Source organism: Platichthys flesus, chromosome 7 (assembly GCF_949316205.1).
Source record: "Platichthys flesus chromosome 7, fPlaFle2.1, whole genome shotgun sequence".
NCBI lineage: Eukaryota > Metazoa > Chordata > Actinopteri > Pleuronectiformes > Pleuronectidae > Platichthys > Platichthys flesus.
In genome coordinates, this window is record NC_084951.1 from 6740914 (window position 1) to 6760248 (window position 19335).

General features: G+C 41.6%; 1 protein-coding gene across 1 annotated transcript in view; it reads right to left on the bottom strand.

Moving 5' to 3' along the window:
- LOC133956924 (plexin-A1-like) overlaps positions 1–19335 on the bottom strand; it is a 192594-nt gene that overhangs the window by 146295 nt on the left and 26964 nt on the right. The window contains exon 2 of the mRNA XM_062392292.1: positions 9304–10697. Within this exon, the coding sequence (XP_062248276.1) occupies positions 9304–10482 (1179 nt within the window). The 5' untranslated portion in view covers positions 10483–10697. The remainder of the gene's footprint in view (positions 1–9303; positions 10698–19335) is intronic.

The following is a 19335-nucleotide window of genomic DNA, read 5'->3' on the forward strand; positions in this document are numbered from 1 at the left end:
CAGTTGTTTATTTCATTCATGCGTACTGGCATCTTTGAGCAAAATACCCCCAAAAATTTTCACCGCGCCGCTACGCGCCGCGCCAACAGCACCGCCACATGCTTACCACCTTGACTGAGACATTTACTGGGGGAAACACTGTACATTCATGCCTGTCATAAACCTACAAAAACAGATACAACCCAAGCATGAACCAGATAAATAAATAATCCCACTCTTCATTAGGTGCTGCGTGGTCAGCAGTCTGAGTGTGCTGCGGAGATCTGTATTGACCGGTTGCAGGTTTGAATAAAGTCAAGAAGTTGTTGGCTATTTGACCCAGTTAAGCAGTCATGAGAGAAATGAATGAGTCTTTCAGAGTGTTAAGTACCCTCTGAGCAGATCCTTCTGAGAAATCAGAGATGATAGGATCAAGGAGAAACGCAAAGTTGGAGGTTATTGAGTCGTTGCACGACTTAACCACAACTAATTACCGACTTTGTACCGATACAGAACTGTTCATTATTGTGACACTAACACTGAAGCTTTTAAACTTCAAAATGTCTGTTGATGTTTGTGAAATCTCTTTCAGACCACTGGCGAGTTTCAGAGGAAAGGGTCACACAGCTTTAAGGCTAAGCAGCCGCAAGCTCCATAATTCTACAAATCCACGAGAAGCTGACACCATCATGAGCCTATATCAGCCATTAATCCTGTTTGTCATGTGCTAGAGTTAACAAAGAGCACCACTATGCAATACGTTTTGTTCGCAGAAACCATTCATACTGTAGTTGGATGCGAGAAATCTCCCCATTGAGAATTCACTATAAATTAGGAAGGTTTCACAGCATGAAGGGCCCCGTGTGATTCAGCCCTAGGCGGAAAACATCACAAGACAAAAAACATATGGGAAAGTGTTATAGCTGGAGTCATTAAAATGACTGGAGGTTCTGTATGTATCTAGCATTTTGCACCGTCATGCATCTAAATGTCTCAAGAGGCAGAAAACTGCACCTCATCGAAAAGGATCTCTCCCAATGGGCTGTACTCCCGACAGCATTTGACAGCACTTCACCTCAGCACTGCACACACAAAACTTCATCTCTACAAGTCATTAAATCTCCCACTGACTCGTAAAACTTAAAAAGTGAATAAAAATCCACCTCGATCCTGAGATAACACCATCTGCTTCCAGCTCCGCTCGAAGAAAATGTCCTAATCACATGTTGGCTCCTGAGTGACTTGGACTCCATTTTCATCGTTATTACGGATAAATAATATCAACACCTAAGAAAAGGAATTTGTTTAAGAGAGTTTCTTCATAAACATTGCAATTACTGTATTTATTGGCAAATTGCTAAGATTAAAATGTCCATTAGTTACAATTGTATTAAAACACGTCTATAGGGGATTATTTCCACTCACGTGTTGGTGTTACAGTGAAATTTTTACTATATAGGTTGAATATCAACACACTCATCATATTGTTATTTTAGGTACAATAGGCAGCAGATAATGCTGTTGAAGCAAGTTGAATATTAATTGATTGAATAATTATTTGTCAGCAACTGATGGCGACCAAACTAGAGCTAAAACCACAGTGAATTTACACATTTATAGGATGTCCCAAGACACATATTTGCTGCCTCTTACAAGCTAAAAACATCAACAACGAAAGGACCGTTATGAATAAGACAACCATGTATGTTAGGAAATTACACAATAGTGATGAGTGTCTTTCACAATGTAATAATGTGTCCTGTACAAAATACTTAACTGGACTGGATCATCTGGACTTTATCAATGTTTTATCCATTGGTGCTTTTTTGACGGTGATCTGACAGAGGCACTACTGAAACCTAATTCAGTGACTGGTCTAAAAACACTTAAAGGGTCTTAGCTCTCCAAAGATAAGTCACATTGATCCACGTTTCTACATTCAAGTTGTGAACACTGTGAAGTTGTGGATTTATCATAACAATGCTCTTGAGCAATCACAGTATATTTATTTCATAATTGTATGGTCCCATAATTTTAAATCAATTATTTACTTGTGTACAGTGGTTGCTTATCTTTTGCACTAATGATTACATTCAGTACAGTTTGATTTAGTCTTATCCCAGCCAACTAGAAGTGGTCAAACTGCAAGTCAAATACATGACAAGGTCTATAATTGGTATCCTGACTGCTTAAAGCAGCTTCTGCCACCTTGTAACTTAAATACCTACAAAAGTGAAAAGCAATTTTCTGAATAGTATAGCAATATTCCATCAACACATTCTTAAACCCCACTTAAAAATGTTTTTTTTTAGGAGCAAGGACCCAGAAAGCAACTTTCTGGGTCATTACATGCTATATACGGACATTATCAGGCATCAACTCATTAACAGATAATGTTCTTTATCACATATTTTGGAAATATCACTGAGCATAATGTAAGTGCAGCCATTAGAACAACCCAGCAGGGCCAAGGCATGATGCAATGTGGGTGATCCATCCACTGAGGCAGAGGCTAACGGTAATGAGACGAAAGACACAATAGCGAGAAAGAGCGTGAATGAAGAAAAGGGAAGCACACAGACACACACACACACACACACATAAGCACACACACCAGTCACCATCCGCCTGGAAGAAAGAATACAAAATGCCACAGAAATAGACTATAATCCTGGCCAGCAGTGATCATCACTGATAAATATTAATAAGCCCTATAATGCCTTGAGAAAAAAAGGGAGAGAGAGAGAGAGCAAGAGAAGGAGAGGAAATACAGTGAAAGTGGCAGAGAGAGGTAGGGACAGAGAGGAGGCAATAACAATAGACTGCTTGCAATATGTTATTGCAAGCAGTTTTCCTTCCGACATCCACCTGGTGTTTTTGTAGACAATGCAGACTCCCGTGCCCACATAGACACACACATACACACATTTCTTATTATCAGCCTATTTTCCTATGTTTGCCTCCACTATTGTTTTGTCCCCTCTCTTCACAGGCCAGGATAAGAGGTGGGCACGCACACACACACACACACACACACACAAATGAGCATTCAATGAGAGGAGAGACGCAGAAAAAAGGAGATAAGGTGAGTCCTCAACTCGCACATGTATATACACAGAGGATAGTATCTCTCTTTCTCCCTCTCGCTCTCTCTCGCTCTGTCTCTGCCTGGATCAGTCTCATTAGTCATGCTGAAGCCGTAGCGGTGCTGGGTCGGCCTGCTTACAGAGCTGTAGAGCTGGATGGCAGCCCACAGCCAGCGAAGGTCACCCACCGCTCAGTATTAACTCTCACAAGACCAACGCTGGCCCCTTCTCTATAACGAGTGGACATAGAGATGCATAGGGAGAGACCTGCATTGTGAGCCACACCCATCGCAGTGTGGATGTCGATTTACAAGCTCCTTTTTAAGTACTTTTAAACATTACTGGGTCCGAACATTTCGAGCTCAGGTTTTCTGTTATCATACATCGTTTCTGAGAAAGATACTGCAAGCAAATGCAAACAAAGCTCCATCAGAATATTTCCAAGTTCAGTAACTACAATAGGTCTGACATTAAGTCCTATATGCACTGTGTTGTTGATCTGCAAAAGTTACTAAATATTTGGACATCAAACCTCTGTCCTCAAGTGTAAACAATGTGGGATATTTTCCACAATGTCTCTGCTTCTAGGATTGGTTGGATAATGTATCCATCTAAACCAATCAGAATAAGATTGACCAACAACAAAGAAGTTTGTGGGTAGAAAACCTCTGGAAGTGTTTTGATAAAAAAGGAGCATCTTTTAATATTTACATAATAAATATGATGCACTAAAAATCACCATAAAATCATCACACAATCTGACAAACATCAAACCCTACATCCCGTGCAGATTGCGACCGAGATTTGATCCACCAACTTAAAATACTGTGACTGTAACAATGCCTTTACATACAACTTTCTCTTTGTCTTTGGTTGAGCACAATGCTTCTTTTTGAAAAGGAAAAATCCTGCGTCAGATTAAGGGAGCCGGAGTATCAGGTGCTGCAAATGAATCTGTCCAGCACATTCTTCAAACCGACCTGCTGCCCTCAGACAGTATGGAGAAATGTGGAGGGAGATGTTTGCTGGCAGTTTTTATTTACGTGATTAGAGGAATGTGTGGAAATGTCCAAGTGTTTGTCAATGGAAATTGAAACCTGATTTTATTCTGACATTGGCTGCAAACCCATCTACATTTACCTGGATTAACCGCTGGCTGATGTTGAATTCTCCCTCTTTATTTCCAGCTATGGTCTACACCTGAGCTTCATTCTCATTTCATTACGTTGATCACATTTGTGTTGCACTGGTTTCTGCTCGAACTCTGATCTTGGATCAGAATCAGCTATATTTGACAAATGAATAGACACTAAGCAGATCTCACAGAGACCGCCCTCAGATGGGACTTTGTCCATCTTTCTGTTTATATTGTATAATTCCATTTCTCCTTCACACAATCCAGTGGAGTCAATAATGAACTCAAAGCATGGATGACATTGCAGAGACGCTCAAGGACTGAAACATACAAATTAATTTCTGTAGATGACTTTTACTACTTAAGCAATAACAAGATAATTTGACTTGGACAGATTTCAAGTTCATTAATACAGGTGTGGAGTTGTGACCATAAAGTTCTTCCTTTTAGTAGCTATAATACTGAAGTAGTCAGTTGCAATTTATCGCCATATGAATGCGGGAGCTGTATCATAATTTGGCACGAAAGATTTATATTTCTTACAATAGTAAAAATTTCCCAGAGCTCCGGAGCACTTTTTATAAAATGATCTCCTCAAGGGCTGTGCGGAGTGATGAAGCTTGATAGTTTCCAGGTAGGGAGGAGTGTCTGAGTGTGGACTGACTGACCCGACCTTGTCTCTTGAAATGAGCCGCTATGAAAGGTTCCACATGACACTAGCGCAGAGGCAACAAGCTGTCACCGCTCTCGTCAGGAAACATTGAACATGTCTGTACGAAGGGATGATAAATTCATCACAGCGGCGTCCCAGAGCGAGCGCCGCTGACACGACCTTGATCGATCGTCGGCAGAACGGCAGATGGTCATAAAGGACAATCATGTAACTGTACACTCATTAGCATAATCGCATGCCTATACAGTACACTTCAGACTACAAGGCCACATGGAGCTCGCACAGCACCGGTTGGCTTGTGACCGAGAGGTAATGTTGTTACTGTCTTACATGAGCTGTGACACTTATAAAGTGTAGATCGAATTAGCAACTCTAGCAATGACGTGCTGAGTGTGCCTCATTTATTTAAAAAGGCATATTGTTTTCCTGTTGAACACAGACAGTGGGAGTTTGCTGTGTAGCGAGAGAAGTGTGTAACTTTTTCCAGTGACTGCATCACATTTTCTTACATTTGCCGCAACATGAGGTGATGATCCCTTACAAGACAATCCACAGCTACATTTCTACAGCTACCATCCTGTCAAAGCACAAAAATAACTCTCCAAGACTTTGTCATAACTGGATCAGTAGTTTTTTTGACACATTACAGATAATGAGCAAATGAACAATCTGACAAAGACTGGTCCATTTCCCACCATGATTCAATCAGGGTTCAAAATCACAGTTGTTCAGGGGAGAGTTTTTGTACTTATACTAATCTATTGACTGAAATTCAGAGCAGCTTAGAGGGACAAAAAGTTGTTACTTTTGCTTGTTGGAAGTTGAACTGCTAAATGTTTCAAAATGAGCGTGATGCCGTATTCAGGAAGCCGATCAGTATTGCGTGTCTCCTGACGTCAACAAGAATTAGAAATGAAGATAAATAAATGTTTCCATCTGTCGACATCTGCAGTTGTGCGATATATTTTTACATTTTCTAGAGACAGAAAAAAGGAGACGACATGGAGGAAAGTCTACGAAACAGTAGAGCCATCAGGTTTCTTCAAAGTTCTGTTTACATTATTCCAGTCCAGCATTCGCTTGTACTATTACAAATAGGGATGGGCATTCGATTAAATTGTCTTAAACGATCGCTGGAGAATTAACGATCTATTTTCAATTAATCATTAAGATTTTTATATTAAAATTCACTATTTATAGGCTATATTAAAATACAGAGAAAATAGAAAAAACACAGCGTGTTTCCTCATTGAGATCTGGCAATTAAACAGGATCCGTTCACTGGTTACACTTGAAAATATGCGCTGCTGTAATCTTACACCCCGCTGAGAGAGCAGCTAGCCGCCGGAGAGAGCAGCAGCCAGCCGCTGAGAGCTAGTTGGATTTTACGGTTCTCCACCTCTCAGTCTTTTTGTTGTCACGTCCTCACCTCCAGAACCCCTCACTCCCGGAACCCCTTACCCAGACCCGGGTCTGTCCGGGTTCCCTTCCCTGTGGACTGAGGGTCCGTGTGCGGACATTAAGCTGAGCAGCGGAGGCTAACTCCGGGCTTCTTCCTCCAGCTGCTAACGTCCTCACTGTGCTGCGTTCCAGGCAAGTCGGATATTCGATCCTCCTGCCACATAACGAAATCAAATTTTTTCGTCGAAAAAATAATGTCATCGACAAATTCTTAATGATCAATAATCGATTAATTATGCCCATCCCTAATTACAAATCAAGTTAGCAGTATCTTAACTACCCTCTCAATTTCATTAGTTGGTTGCCCAGGAGCTGAACAAATGCGTATAAATGCTAAATGCTAGAATGCTAATGTTTAGCAGTACTAAGGCTAACCGCTGCTATTTACCCATTAACTTTAAACACAAAGTACAGTTGATGGATATACTCGAGTGAAATTTAAAGGATCACCAGAGAGTATAATCTATCCCCAGGGGAACATGAATGTGTACCTCATTTCCTCACAATCCACCAAATGTGTCAAGACATTTCACTGAATTTCAATTTCATGGTGAAATTAGCTAAATAATACAACATTATGTTTCAATCCATCCAATACTTATTGAGCTATTAGAGGAGTCATCCTATGGGGACCCTGCATGTGTCGATAAATGTTGTGGTCATGCATCACAACTATTGCCAATCACTCTTCTGCCTTTATGATTGCATTGCCTTTTCCCTTCACATTGCATTTCCAGATCAAATCCGGGCACTGGCTTTACACTCTAAGTCACTTTAAACCTCATCACTCAGTGGAAAGTCAAGGAGAGGGCAGAGAGGGATAGCAAAATAGCTTATGCTTGAGAGAGGCAGACAAGTGGAGTGAAATAAGCAAGAGTGGGGTAATTAAGGAGGTTAAAGGTTGAAAATTGGAGACAAAAAAGGTCAGAAGAGGAGTGGAGGAGACAAGAGATTGGCAGAGCAAGACAGATTTAGCCAAAAGAACCAGCAGAGGGACAACAGGGTTAGCAAAGTGAAAACTCCTTATGTTAATGATGGGGTTAGAGTGAAAGACATGGAAGACAAAAAGAAGATGAGAGAGAGAGAGAGAGAGAGAGAGAGAGTCCAGAGATTTATGGCAGGTTGTTATGGAGCACCGACTGAATAACAGAAGGTGAGAGAAGGTGAATTATTCATGAGGATACAGGGCTGTTGTGTGTGTGTGTGTGTGTGTGTGTGTGTGTGTGTGTGTGTGTGTGTGTGTGTGTGTGTGTGTGTGTGTGTGTGTGTGTGTGTGTGTGTGTGTGTGTGTGTGTGTGTGTGTGTGTGTGTGTGTGTGTGTGTGTGTGTGTGTGTGTGTGTGTGACGGGAGCAGGTGAAACAAACACATTCACGCACTTAATGTCTAAGGCACCCTTAGGCCTGCTCATCTATGAGGCAGACAGCCTGTTCATTTAGCTCCTTTAGCTTCCTAAGATATTAGTCCTACAAAAGCAGAAAGAAGCTCAGAGAGACAGGTGTCTCGTCCCCTGAATGGCAGTGATGATTTAAAATCACATGTCTGCCATACAATGCTGACTACCAATACTCTTTATGAAGCATTTAACTGCTAAAAACATTCAAGATGGGTCAAGAAAACAACAGAGACTGTTCTTCGTGGCTCATTGGTAGAGCAGAGCGTCCACTAGGCAGGTTCCAATGTGTCCTTGGGCGAGACAATGAACCCCAAATTGCCCTTGGCAAATGATGAATGATAGAAAAGGTGCTGCATAAAGAATGGCTTTATGAATGTCTGTGAATAGGTGAATGTGACTTGAAGGACATTAGAATCTCATGTCAAACGTTTTGCATTTACTACCCACATTCTTCCTAGTCGCTACAGTGCTGGATTGGAGAAGCCACTGAAACAACATTTATGTGGCAGCACGTGCGCAATCCCACCTACACTTCAGTTGCTTCAGCCTAAACCACAGTGGAAAATATGACTTGGTCGCATGTAAGATTTAATGTGATACATACTTTCCACTAATAGGTTAACCAGGGAACGTCAAATGGATGCACTAGCAGCTTTTGATGATTTACCATCCTGCCAGGGTGGAGATTTTGGGCTTTGCAGTGTCATTATGAAGCTAAAATGTATTCAGTTACTGGATATTTCACATTAGGCTTATATTGGAGCTCGCCCCAAACACTGCCATTTTAGTTTTTTTTGGGATTGTTGTTCTCTTACATTCTGGCATTGATTCCGTTCTCACTTCTAAGAAATTGCTAAATGGGTTAGAGTTGTATTACTTTTCACCTACACAGGCAAACTCAATAAATACAGTAATGCTTTCCAGGCTTACTTGGTTTTAACACACCCTAAACCCATGACCACGAAAATGCTTTTGGCAAGTTGCAAGGTAAAGGCAGGCGGTCCAACCACTGTTGAGCCGAAGCCACACAAACCCACTGAAACTAACACTTCTCATTTCAGGAACTAGACGATGTGCTTGTATGCTGTGAAATGATCTATTCTATTTCAAAAATGTTAACAATACCATGCACACCTAACCACAAACTAAAGCCTCCAACAGTAATTGTTATGGTTAATTCATTCTTTTGAAGGTCCTGAGGGAGCAGGAGCCAATTCCAGCTGACAGTGGGCAAAAGGCAGGATGGACCTCGGAAAGGTTGCCAATCTATCACAGGGCTAACATATTGAGAAAACCAACTAATAAAACTAACACCTACAGACTATTTAATGTTCAACCCATCCTCGATGTCTGTGAGCTGTGGGAAGAAGCAAGACCACCCGGATGAAATTCATAGACTCATACAGATTACATGCTAAATCTACTCAGAGAGCCTCACAGATTCAATCCAGGTCCTTCTAGGTATTGGAAAATAGTGCTTACCCCTGCACCACCAATCCCTTTAACAAAGCTTATGATGATAAGAGAATCAGAATCCCAAAATAACTTTTGGAAGCTACAATCTTAAACACTCACCGAGTTGATGCAGGCCAGCTCTTTGTTTAGAAGCCAGGGCAGGGAGAGTTTCCCTTCTCCCCTGTAGCACGACTGAATCCTCTCTTTAATCTTCTCCTTTATCCGTCTCATCGTGAACAGACACAAAGCGGTCTCCTTCGGTGGTTTTGCTCGGTTCTTCTGACCCTGGGCAAATACAGTAAATAGAACCTCTTCGTGTTCTTCAATACCGAGCGAACGTGCCAAGCGCGCCCCTGGTCGGGCTAAATAAGCATCCTGAACCAAGCGGTATTCCACTCCGTCCTTGGTGCAGCCGATGGGGAACTCAACATAGGAGTAGAACTTTGGATCGTCAACACACAGGCGAACAATTTTAGAGGTGAAGAACTGTTCGCTGCTTGCATCGGGCGAGGTGAGCTGGGTGTCGAGCTGTAAGGTGAGATAATACACAAACTGCTCACTGTTGAAGCCGTAGATGTAGTAGATGTCAAAGGCTGGGAACTTGGAGAGCGTGTCTGAGGGAATCTTGAGCTGCGAGGAAACAAACTCATCCTGGTAGACGAAGCTGAACATGTCTGCGTTCTCCTCATTGGACATTAGCTTGCGGCTGGACAGGGTTGGGAAGTACTCAGATTTCCCGTCGATGGGTGTGCCGACGAATAATTTCCCACCTTCACCGAAGATATTCGGCGAGATCACGACACCTGACATTGTGCCTGCTTCAGCAACACTGGAAAGATAATGCTCTTTACGGTGGTGAGGCTCACCAAGCTTAAATAAGTCATCCAGACGCAGGAATTGGCAAATTCCCTGGGAAGTACTCCCACAGGCAATTAAGCGGTTATGGGCAGCATCAAGAAGCAGGAGTTTATTGACATTAGAGGTTTGCACCAGCTCATGGGGACAGGACTGCACACCAGGTGGAGGGTAACAGCGAGGGTTGTCTGTCACAGGGCCCGTAACATGGTTTCGTAACTTGGTGAGGTTGCTTGACAGCTTGTAGATCCAGTTGACAGCGCCCAGGTAGACCTCGCCGGTTTTGTTGTGCACCACCAAATGTGTGAGACCTCCTTCAGGTGGGGAGAAGGAAAGGAGAGGGGAGGAGGAGGAGGGGATAGTGGAGGTGGAGGGCATGGAAAGGGAGAGGAGCAGAGAGAAGATTGGGAGGACGAGGAGGGGTGGGTTCAGGTGGGAGGACATGGCAGTGAGGGGAGGGGGGGTGAGCCTGTGGGTGTTGGTGTATTCCTGACTGTTTAATCCACGTCAGGATCAGTCAGTGCCTTATGGACTGCAGGGTACGATGATACAAAAGAGGAGTTTCCAAGCAGCCGACTTCCTATTCCTTTTGTTTCTCTTTTCTCCGCTGTAGTTTTATAAACTCATCCCCTGATCTTCAGCCTTGACTGCTGTTAGCCCTGAAAAAGAGAAACACAGAAATATGTTAGCAAACACAGATGTCAATATATTCATGGACTTGTGTTTTGCACTTCCAGGGATCTGACAAAGGGGATTCATTTGTTTGCATCGAGGTGACAGGAAACTTAATATTCGCCCACAGACTCAGAGGCCCTCAGTGCTGAGGTCCAAAAAACAAATGAGGGCACAGTCGGCTTTGTTTTATTGACTTCTCGACTTGGCTCGCACTACTCTGCGGAGTGCATCTTTTAAAAGAAGACAGGGCCAAATATTGCTCCGCTGCATATCGATTGTCTGGAAGCGTTAAAAGATACAGGCGACAAAGTGGAAATACACACACAGAAGTACATAAGCACCTTGACTACACACAAAAACACTACTTGTGACACAGGTGTGTGAAAGTAGGAAAAGGTGAGGATGCATACCTAAACAGGTGCGCTTAAAACATACAAATGGAAGAGTAGACCCATTCTACACATTACCCAAATATGAAAACAAGCACAGGGTGAGCCACTGATGTGCAGCATGGTGATAGCAGGTAAACAGCCATAAATTACCAGCAGGGCTGCAGGGAGAACTCTACAGTATATTTACTACAGAGCAACAGAGCAGAGCAATACAGGAAAGAGGAGAGAGGGAGACAACTGGTTCAACTCGATAAAACAGGAGAAAAAGTGAGAGGGAGAGAAGGGAAAGCTATTTGGCTTCATACCTGTTCAATATAAAGTCAGTGGGGATGGGGAAAGATTGCTATGAATGAAAACTGATAAAAAAGAGTGCGGGACAAAGAGAGGGAGGACTGACTATCTTTGAATTTTTCAGTCCATTCATCCACTCACCACTTGTGTCTATATCTGCTTATCCAGTTCATCATCACAAAAGGCTTGGATCCATCCCAGAATGCACTGGGGAACAGGTAAAGTTGTAGTCCAAAAAGAAAGCAACATTGCTCCAAACCCTAAATCATAATAATAATAATAATGGCCTGCATTTGTATAGGGCCTTTCACGGGACCTAACGACGCTTTACAAATGTCTGTGAATACAAAACAGAAGAGAAAATAAAACTAATAGTACAAAACATGATAGAAATAAACAGCCGGGTCAAGCATTAACTGAGGCCAAATGCCTTAGTGAAGAGGTGCTGCTTGAGGATTGATAAATCATCAGCACCATTGTTGCTGATGATTTCTTCCTTGTGTGATGAAGATGATGGTTGTAGCTCAAGTTAGACTAGTGGGAGAGAAACTTTTAACAAGCATTTGAAGGATGTTTGTGCAATATCTTCAATGTCTACAGTTAGAATCACTCTTACTGGCAAGTAACTCCCAGTGACGATGTAAAAAAGGAAAAGAAGAAGATGCCTTTAGCTACTGAAATGAACAACAACCTACAAGCTAGCAACCTACATACTGAAAATTAAAATTTTCGTTAGAAATCGTTAGATTCAAATAGCTTAAAATGATGGTACTTTGAGGAAAATGAATGATGGGGTACTCAATACCGACGTTTCCAAGCTGTGTCGAGATTTCGAGGCGTGGTTATCTAGAGACTCTGCTCCTAAATGTGATTCAAAGCGGCCATGTCATGTGACCATGGCTAAGTGACACATTGGAGTACATTGTACAGCGGGCAAATTCATCGTACAAATACGATATTCATCATACATCTGGCAACACAGAAAACCACTGTCAACATTTATCTTTGACTGTATTTCTGGCATCTTTCTTTTCAGGGAATTAGCTATTTTAAGGACAGTTCTCACCTCCCCATGTGGTTATGTTCCACCAAAACAATTATTCCACCTGACACTGTAGGGGCACCGTTGCAGGATCCAAAAAGCGAGCACCACCCAAGACGAAGGTAATTGTATTTTTCCCACTTTAACAGAGCGATAATGGCTGCAGCCTGACCATTCAGCAGCGCTGACCCAGCACTGTGGAGACAGGTCTGGATTACGGAAGACTAAACCAAATGCAATCAGCCGAACAACAAAGTACTCTCTCTCCATTAATTTTCCCTGAATGTTAGCAATGTGCACTGTAATGCGAGCTGGTAAGGACACAAGATAATATTTGTTTTTTTCTGCAGGACTTCTTGAGTCGTTAAACCAAAGACTCAAACTAATTGACAACAGGATCCGTATTACAGGCAACTATCTGGAACATGTAGTAGTTTTCTTTAACCATTAACGTCCTCAATCTACAGTTATCCATTTTTTATTAAACCGCATTGTGTTCCATTGATATGTTTACTAATGTCACCCTCAATTATTATTTGACATATTAGTCTGTGATGACTTCTAACACAAAATAATGTTTTAAAGGCTGTTGGAACCGTTTTAATCCAGCCATGTATTCGCATACAGCACTGTGTAAACTTGCTGTTACTACTGCTGTCTCTTGTTCTTCTCTTTCAACGCAACCCCCCACCTACCCACCCACCCACCCACCTCTCTCTCCAACACTTCACTTCTTGTCAATAGCGTCTTTCATCTCCAGCCCAGCCATGATTAGTGGCTCAGATGACGATGCTATTGCCCGTCCCATCAGGACAATACAGCCACTGTTTGCATCTTGGACTCACACACCCACACACACAATGTGAACGTACGCGTACAGTGGTCAAAAGCGTTTTTTACACACTTTCTCATATCCTACTGAGTTCACCACATCTCCACAGACTCATACACACAATAGACACCAAACAGACCTGACCTCCCCTCACACACACACACACACACACACACTCATTCTCAACCCATGTACTTGCTCACCAGATCTACACAAGCAGCAACATAGAAGCCTGAAAAGAGTGGAAGAAGTGGCACATGCTGTACTAACAGACATGCTAAACGTGACTATTTTTGCTGCATTTTTTTTTTCTAACTTTGTCGGATGTATTTTATAAATTCTATAAATAAGTGAAAACTGAGCAGCACATGTGGACAGTGGGACAACGGGATGAGAGGAAGGAAGCGGATGTCTTTGAAACTGAAAAACAACTTATTGATTTAATAGTATTTCCTTAATGCCTGAATTAGATCAAATGGAGAGAGGGGTTGAGTTATGGATAAAGACATTGGTTTACAAAAGTGACTGTTGGCACAAATACATGAGAGGATATTCCAATTGGGTAAAAAGTTATTCTTCCTGTTGTCATGCATACGGTCCCAAAACAGTCTCAAACAGATTCAGTTTTGTGTATGCTCTACCCAGATTTGTCACGTTTAAATTTACATTGTTCATTATTTTCAACTGTCTATGGGACTATGTTTATATTAATGTAATGTAACACTATGCATGATAATTACACACAAAGATTTTATTTAACATTTAAGCAATCTTAAAATATTATCTGTCCAGTCTGAGTTACTCTCTACTCATCAAAAATATGTGACATTAAAATATGACAAAATGTTACTACTTCATATATCATGTCTTCTGCATATTATCTGATCCGAGGGACCTTAAATTATCCAGACCTTCATTTTTCTGAGTGTTCCTGTATATGTGTGTGTGTGTGTGTGTGCGTGTGTGTGTGTGTGTGTGTGAGAGAGAGAGCCAGGGCCATCCTGAAGCCCACCTGCCACATCACATAAAGCTGTAGGGGCGTTAAGGTTCTGTACCAATCTAATTTATTGCTCTTGGCACATTGACTGCACACAAAGCCACAGCGCTCTGCCAAACTCTCACATTTATACACAACACTTCTTTCACATGTAGATCACATCCATGCCTGCTGGCCTCACTCTGTATGTGTGTGTGTTTTTGTGTGTGTCTGTGTGTGTGTGTCAGCATCCAGCAGCTATTCACACTCATTTACAATTCATACACACGCAGACACACGTCCAAACATCGGCCGATACATAAACTGTAGGTACAAAAACATTTATTAAACTGTAGTCCAACGATACAAACCACAGTCAAATTATAAACATTTAAAATAATCCCCTATCCTTTTTAAACACACTTTTTCTATGTATAAAGTGCAGAAAGGAGAGAGAATGTCAAGGACATGAGCTGGATGTGAACCACTTGGTCCTTTCGTGTGCATTCACGACCCAGTAGATAAAAGCAAGTGAACCGAGATGTTTGCATTTTATATCCTGTATATTCACCAGCACAGTCACTCCTGCTAAGAGTAAAAGAAAAGGTTTATTCGGACTTCAAATCTGCTTACAATGTGACATTTCAAACCTGTGAGTCCGGTTACCAACTATTCCACAGGTTTAAACTTGGTCTTAATTTTACACATGTATGGATTTTACATCAGCATAGAGCTGGTGTCTCAGGACACAGTCCCCAGTGAGAAGCTGTCACACTGTGTGTAGAAATACACATTGCATTACCAAAATATATGTATTTTATTTTGTATTTAAGGAATACAATATTTGTTTAGGCATTTCCCCAATTATCTATGTATTATTAAGTTGTTTATTTATTGATTTTATTCTGACAGTGTTGGTTGTAAGTGTTAGTGATTCAAATAGTATTTTGTGAAACAAAACAGGGTAAATTAGTACTAAGGAGAATTGACAACACAAAGCAACAGAGACAGCAGAAAATCTGTGTCTCCAGGGATTCAAAAGAAACAAAAGGTTTGTGATCATGAGAAAAGACAGATGCTGTGTTACTGTCTTGATTTCTAATCTTTCTAGAGAGGCGAAAAATCGAGGATGTTTTTCGTCTATTTTTTGTTTTTGTTCATCCGAACACCTGTAAAGATTGAAGTGCTAATGGCTGTGGCAACAATTGAAAGTCCATTTCCAAAGTTGCTGCAGGTCTGAATATGGCTCAGCTCAACACACTATTCAACACACTAAACATTTTCTGCACTATTTGACTCTGGGCTTGTTGCAACATGTGGCAGCAGAGTTAACGGTACACGGCAGGTCAGATCAGGACAGTGGAGGAGATATGAGAATGGCGGCAGCAGACACACACACGAACGTGAGGAAACTTCTATTTGGAATCCATTTTTCCACAAGGCGTGATATTGACATGTGTTAATAGTCCAGACTGTAGTCTACTCACACTCCCCCTCTCCTGACTGTAAAAAAACAGACAGAAATAAGACAAGACGAAGAGGGAGGAGAAAGGGGAACCTGATGAAATACAAAGGACATTTGTGTATTTTTAAACTATATAGTTAAATCTTATGAGGCCTGCTTCCCCATTGGGGCAGGGAGCGCTGACACAGAGGGAGAGCTATGAAGCACAGATATTACCTGTGGTGAATCAAGAAAACATTGAGGCTCAAGTAGTAGCATCACAGCTAATCTACTAACAGCCACATTCACTTCCTGTGTACGACCCCTAAAGGCTTCATCAGTTTCGTCTCAGGAGTCCCACTGTGTCAGATTGTGAAAGACGACAGTTGTCAAGTCAAAGCTGATCCACCACTGCAAAGCTTGGGTATAATGATGTTGCTGAACTGATGTAGTTAATTATGAAGAGACTGCTGTGGCAGACAACTCAATAACAAAGCACTGACTTTAATTTCTTGTATTTTGTGGCGACTCATGCCCATTCCAGTTTTTTTTTACTCAACTGACACAGGGTGATGTCTTTTAATTGCGTTATATCATTTTCTATCTGTTACGCACATATAATTGGATGACACTGATGACAATATGACATGTCATCTTCATTAATTGGAGCTGTGCCTTTGCTGGTGTGTGAATCCAATGGAATACATGTTGTGTGAGGCTGAATGAATACAGAGAATGTGCACTGGACTGTGTGTGTGTGTGTGTGTGTGTGTGTGTGTGTGTGTGTGTGTGTGTGTGTGTGTGTGGCATATGTGGGCTGCTGTACTGCATGCAGCGGGGACACAGTGGTTCATTTACAGTCGCATTCCACAACTGACACACTGACCCCACAGACAGCTGCATCCACACAAACATCAGTGGAGAACTCGGTTTGAACATGTCACTGACTGCACACACACACACACACGCACACACACACACTTTGTTTTCAACAAAAGGGATTAGCAGGATGAGAAGATACAATGACTCCATTCCATTCAGAAAAATACTCAAATACACCAACACACACACACAGAAAAACAGATGATTGCATAATGTCGGAACACACGTCCATGCATGTACATTCATGCATACATTTGTAAGCATCCAGCCACACACCAACCCAAACAACCCATACACATCTCTATATGCATTGGAGCAAACACACCCACATTTAACACACCCACAGTTAAAGACAGTGCAGTACAAATCTACACTGAACAGTAGTTGAGCTTTAATCTCACTTAATCTGACTGAGACTGATCTCCGATGCACTTCCTCTGTCTCTGATCTCTCCACAGTGGAGGGATCTAAGGATGTGCTCAGATGAAGTAATGACCTGACAAGTGCAACGGACCAATTACATGAGCGCCATTTAAACATGTAGTGATTGGGTTTAATTGAATTAGGTTTGGAGTGTTTGGTTTATTTAAATGATCAAGCATTGTCTGTTTGTGGACTTGGTTACCTTCACCAGGCCCGTTGCAGTCCTCCTGGTAAAGAGGGTATTGATGATTACACCAATGTTGTTAGAGTTTTCCCAACTAAGGTAAACAGATGAGTCATGCTCCACATATTAGGCTATAGTAAATATACAAATCTGTGAGTGGGCATATCGGTATCTATTGTGTTTTCAGGATGCATTTATGAATACCAGGGAAACGTAATGACCCATAGACGATTCTCTCTTTGTTTTTTGTTTACAATTGATATTTTAGATCTATATCCTCCTCCAAGGAAGTGTTTGCCTAGGTTTGTTTGTTTATAAACTATTCAATCGATTCCAATGAAATTGTGTGAAGGGGTGGGGCACGACCAGAGGACCATCCAATCAAACTTTGGTGGGAATCCGATCAGGAGGCGGAACCTGGATTTTTCTTTTTCTTACCTTCTTTAACATTGCAATTCTGCCATTTTTTGGTGGATTTCTCAGAGTATATTGGATCTTGTTGAAAACAATCAGACATGTTAAGGGGTATGATATTTATTAGTCAGTGTAAGGTGCAGGCCCCAAACAAAGAATCCGGACTGAATGTGGTTTCATACGGAGACTTTTTGGTCTTGGTGGAGGTATAATCTCTTTTGAGTGCCATTCTAGTAAATCTTCTGAAATCTTGTGGAAGTAGTGTACATTTCCCCAAAATAAATTACAGCCAACCACGGAAATGGACCAGGAATGAAACAGATATAAATCTTTTAGGTTTTGTGTGTTCATGGCTCTTGAAGCAGAACTTTGAACTTGAACACAAATGTCAACAAGGACTGAAAGTGACGAATACAGAAAGCATTTGGGCTATAGATGTATTGTTTCCCAGCTTTTGAATAAAATAAAATATAACACTGAGTTCTGTTGTCGTAACTTTGACTGATATCACTTCCATCATGTCACACAAAACCAATAACACTCTTCAATCTACTCCAGCACAACAAATAATAACTCACATTTTATCGTGAGTTGATGGCTTTGTTTGGATTCTCTTCCTGCAGAGATGTCAACAGCAACTTTATGCCACTGCCGATTCTGAGTGTGTCGCCACCCCTTTGTTTAAAAAAATATTTGGATTCATCAACTGGCACCTGATGTGTGTGAGTGTGTGCTTTCAAACCACTAGTTCTCTAGCACTTTACCTCTAAACACACACGTGGAGGGCGGTGACAGAGCAGCTTTTCGAACTACTCTTACACAAGTAGAAACAAACAAAAAACACGGTACGAATGAATGAGACTTATGTTTTCATAGGGGGCTTGAAATACGAGGAGCGTGATGCACAACCCCCCCCTCCCCCCCAGAGGTTTATCTCCTCTGCAGCCGGTAGAAATAAGCGGCAGGTCAAACCTTTTCTATTAGAGGAATCATCTGACCTTTTATTGACCCACATGACAAACATTTATACTGATCCCGGTACTGATTGACACTTTTCCAAACCAGGATCCCAAAATCCATTCAAATGATCCTTCCCCAAAACAGCAGGAGCAGCATCAGGTTTCAGCTCTGACTAGTTGTTGTTGAAACCAACAAGAGTGATAATTATGAATGTGAAGTTGTTATAAATGACAGCAGCAACAATTCATGTAATTTGCTCTCTTGCCGAGATTTAGATGAGAAGATCAAAACCTCTCCTTCATCTGGTTGTTAAATTTGACACTGCAGCCCGGAGGCAGTTAGCTTAGCTTAGCACAGAGACAACAAGCAGAGGGAAAAGAGTTAAATGAGCATTAAAGAGCCGGGCAGCTGCTTCACATTTACGCATGCAGTGATTTTGATCTTCTCAGCAGTAAGTGATTAATGGTTATTAATGTTTAAATCTTTGGTCTGGACTTGGCTGATAAGTCCATCCTTGTTGCATTAATCCAACATCTCATTCAAACTAACCACTTTCTCCTTTGTTCCTCCCTTTCCCCCTCTCTCTTTGTGAAAGCATTCATTAACAAGGGGATTGCAGGTGTTGCCTGGTAACACGACTGTGATCATTGTCTACCTGCTGTTCATTTATTCAATGACGATGAAGATTGAACACATGCATGCGTTTGGGGATAAGAGTCCATGTTGGTGTTCTGTCTATGTAGGTTTCAATGACTTTAAGTACAGGACGTGAGCTGCTCTTA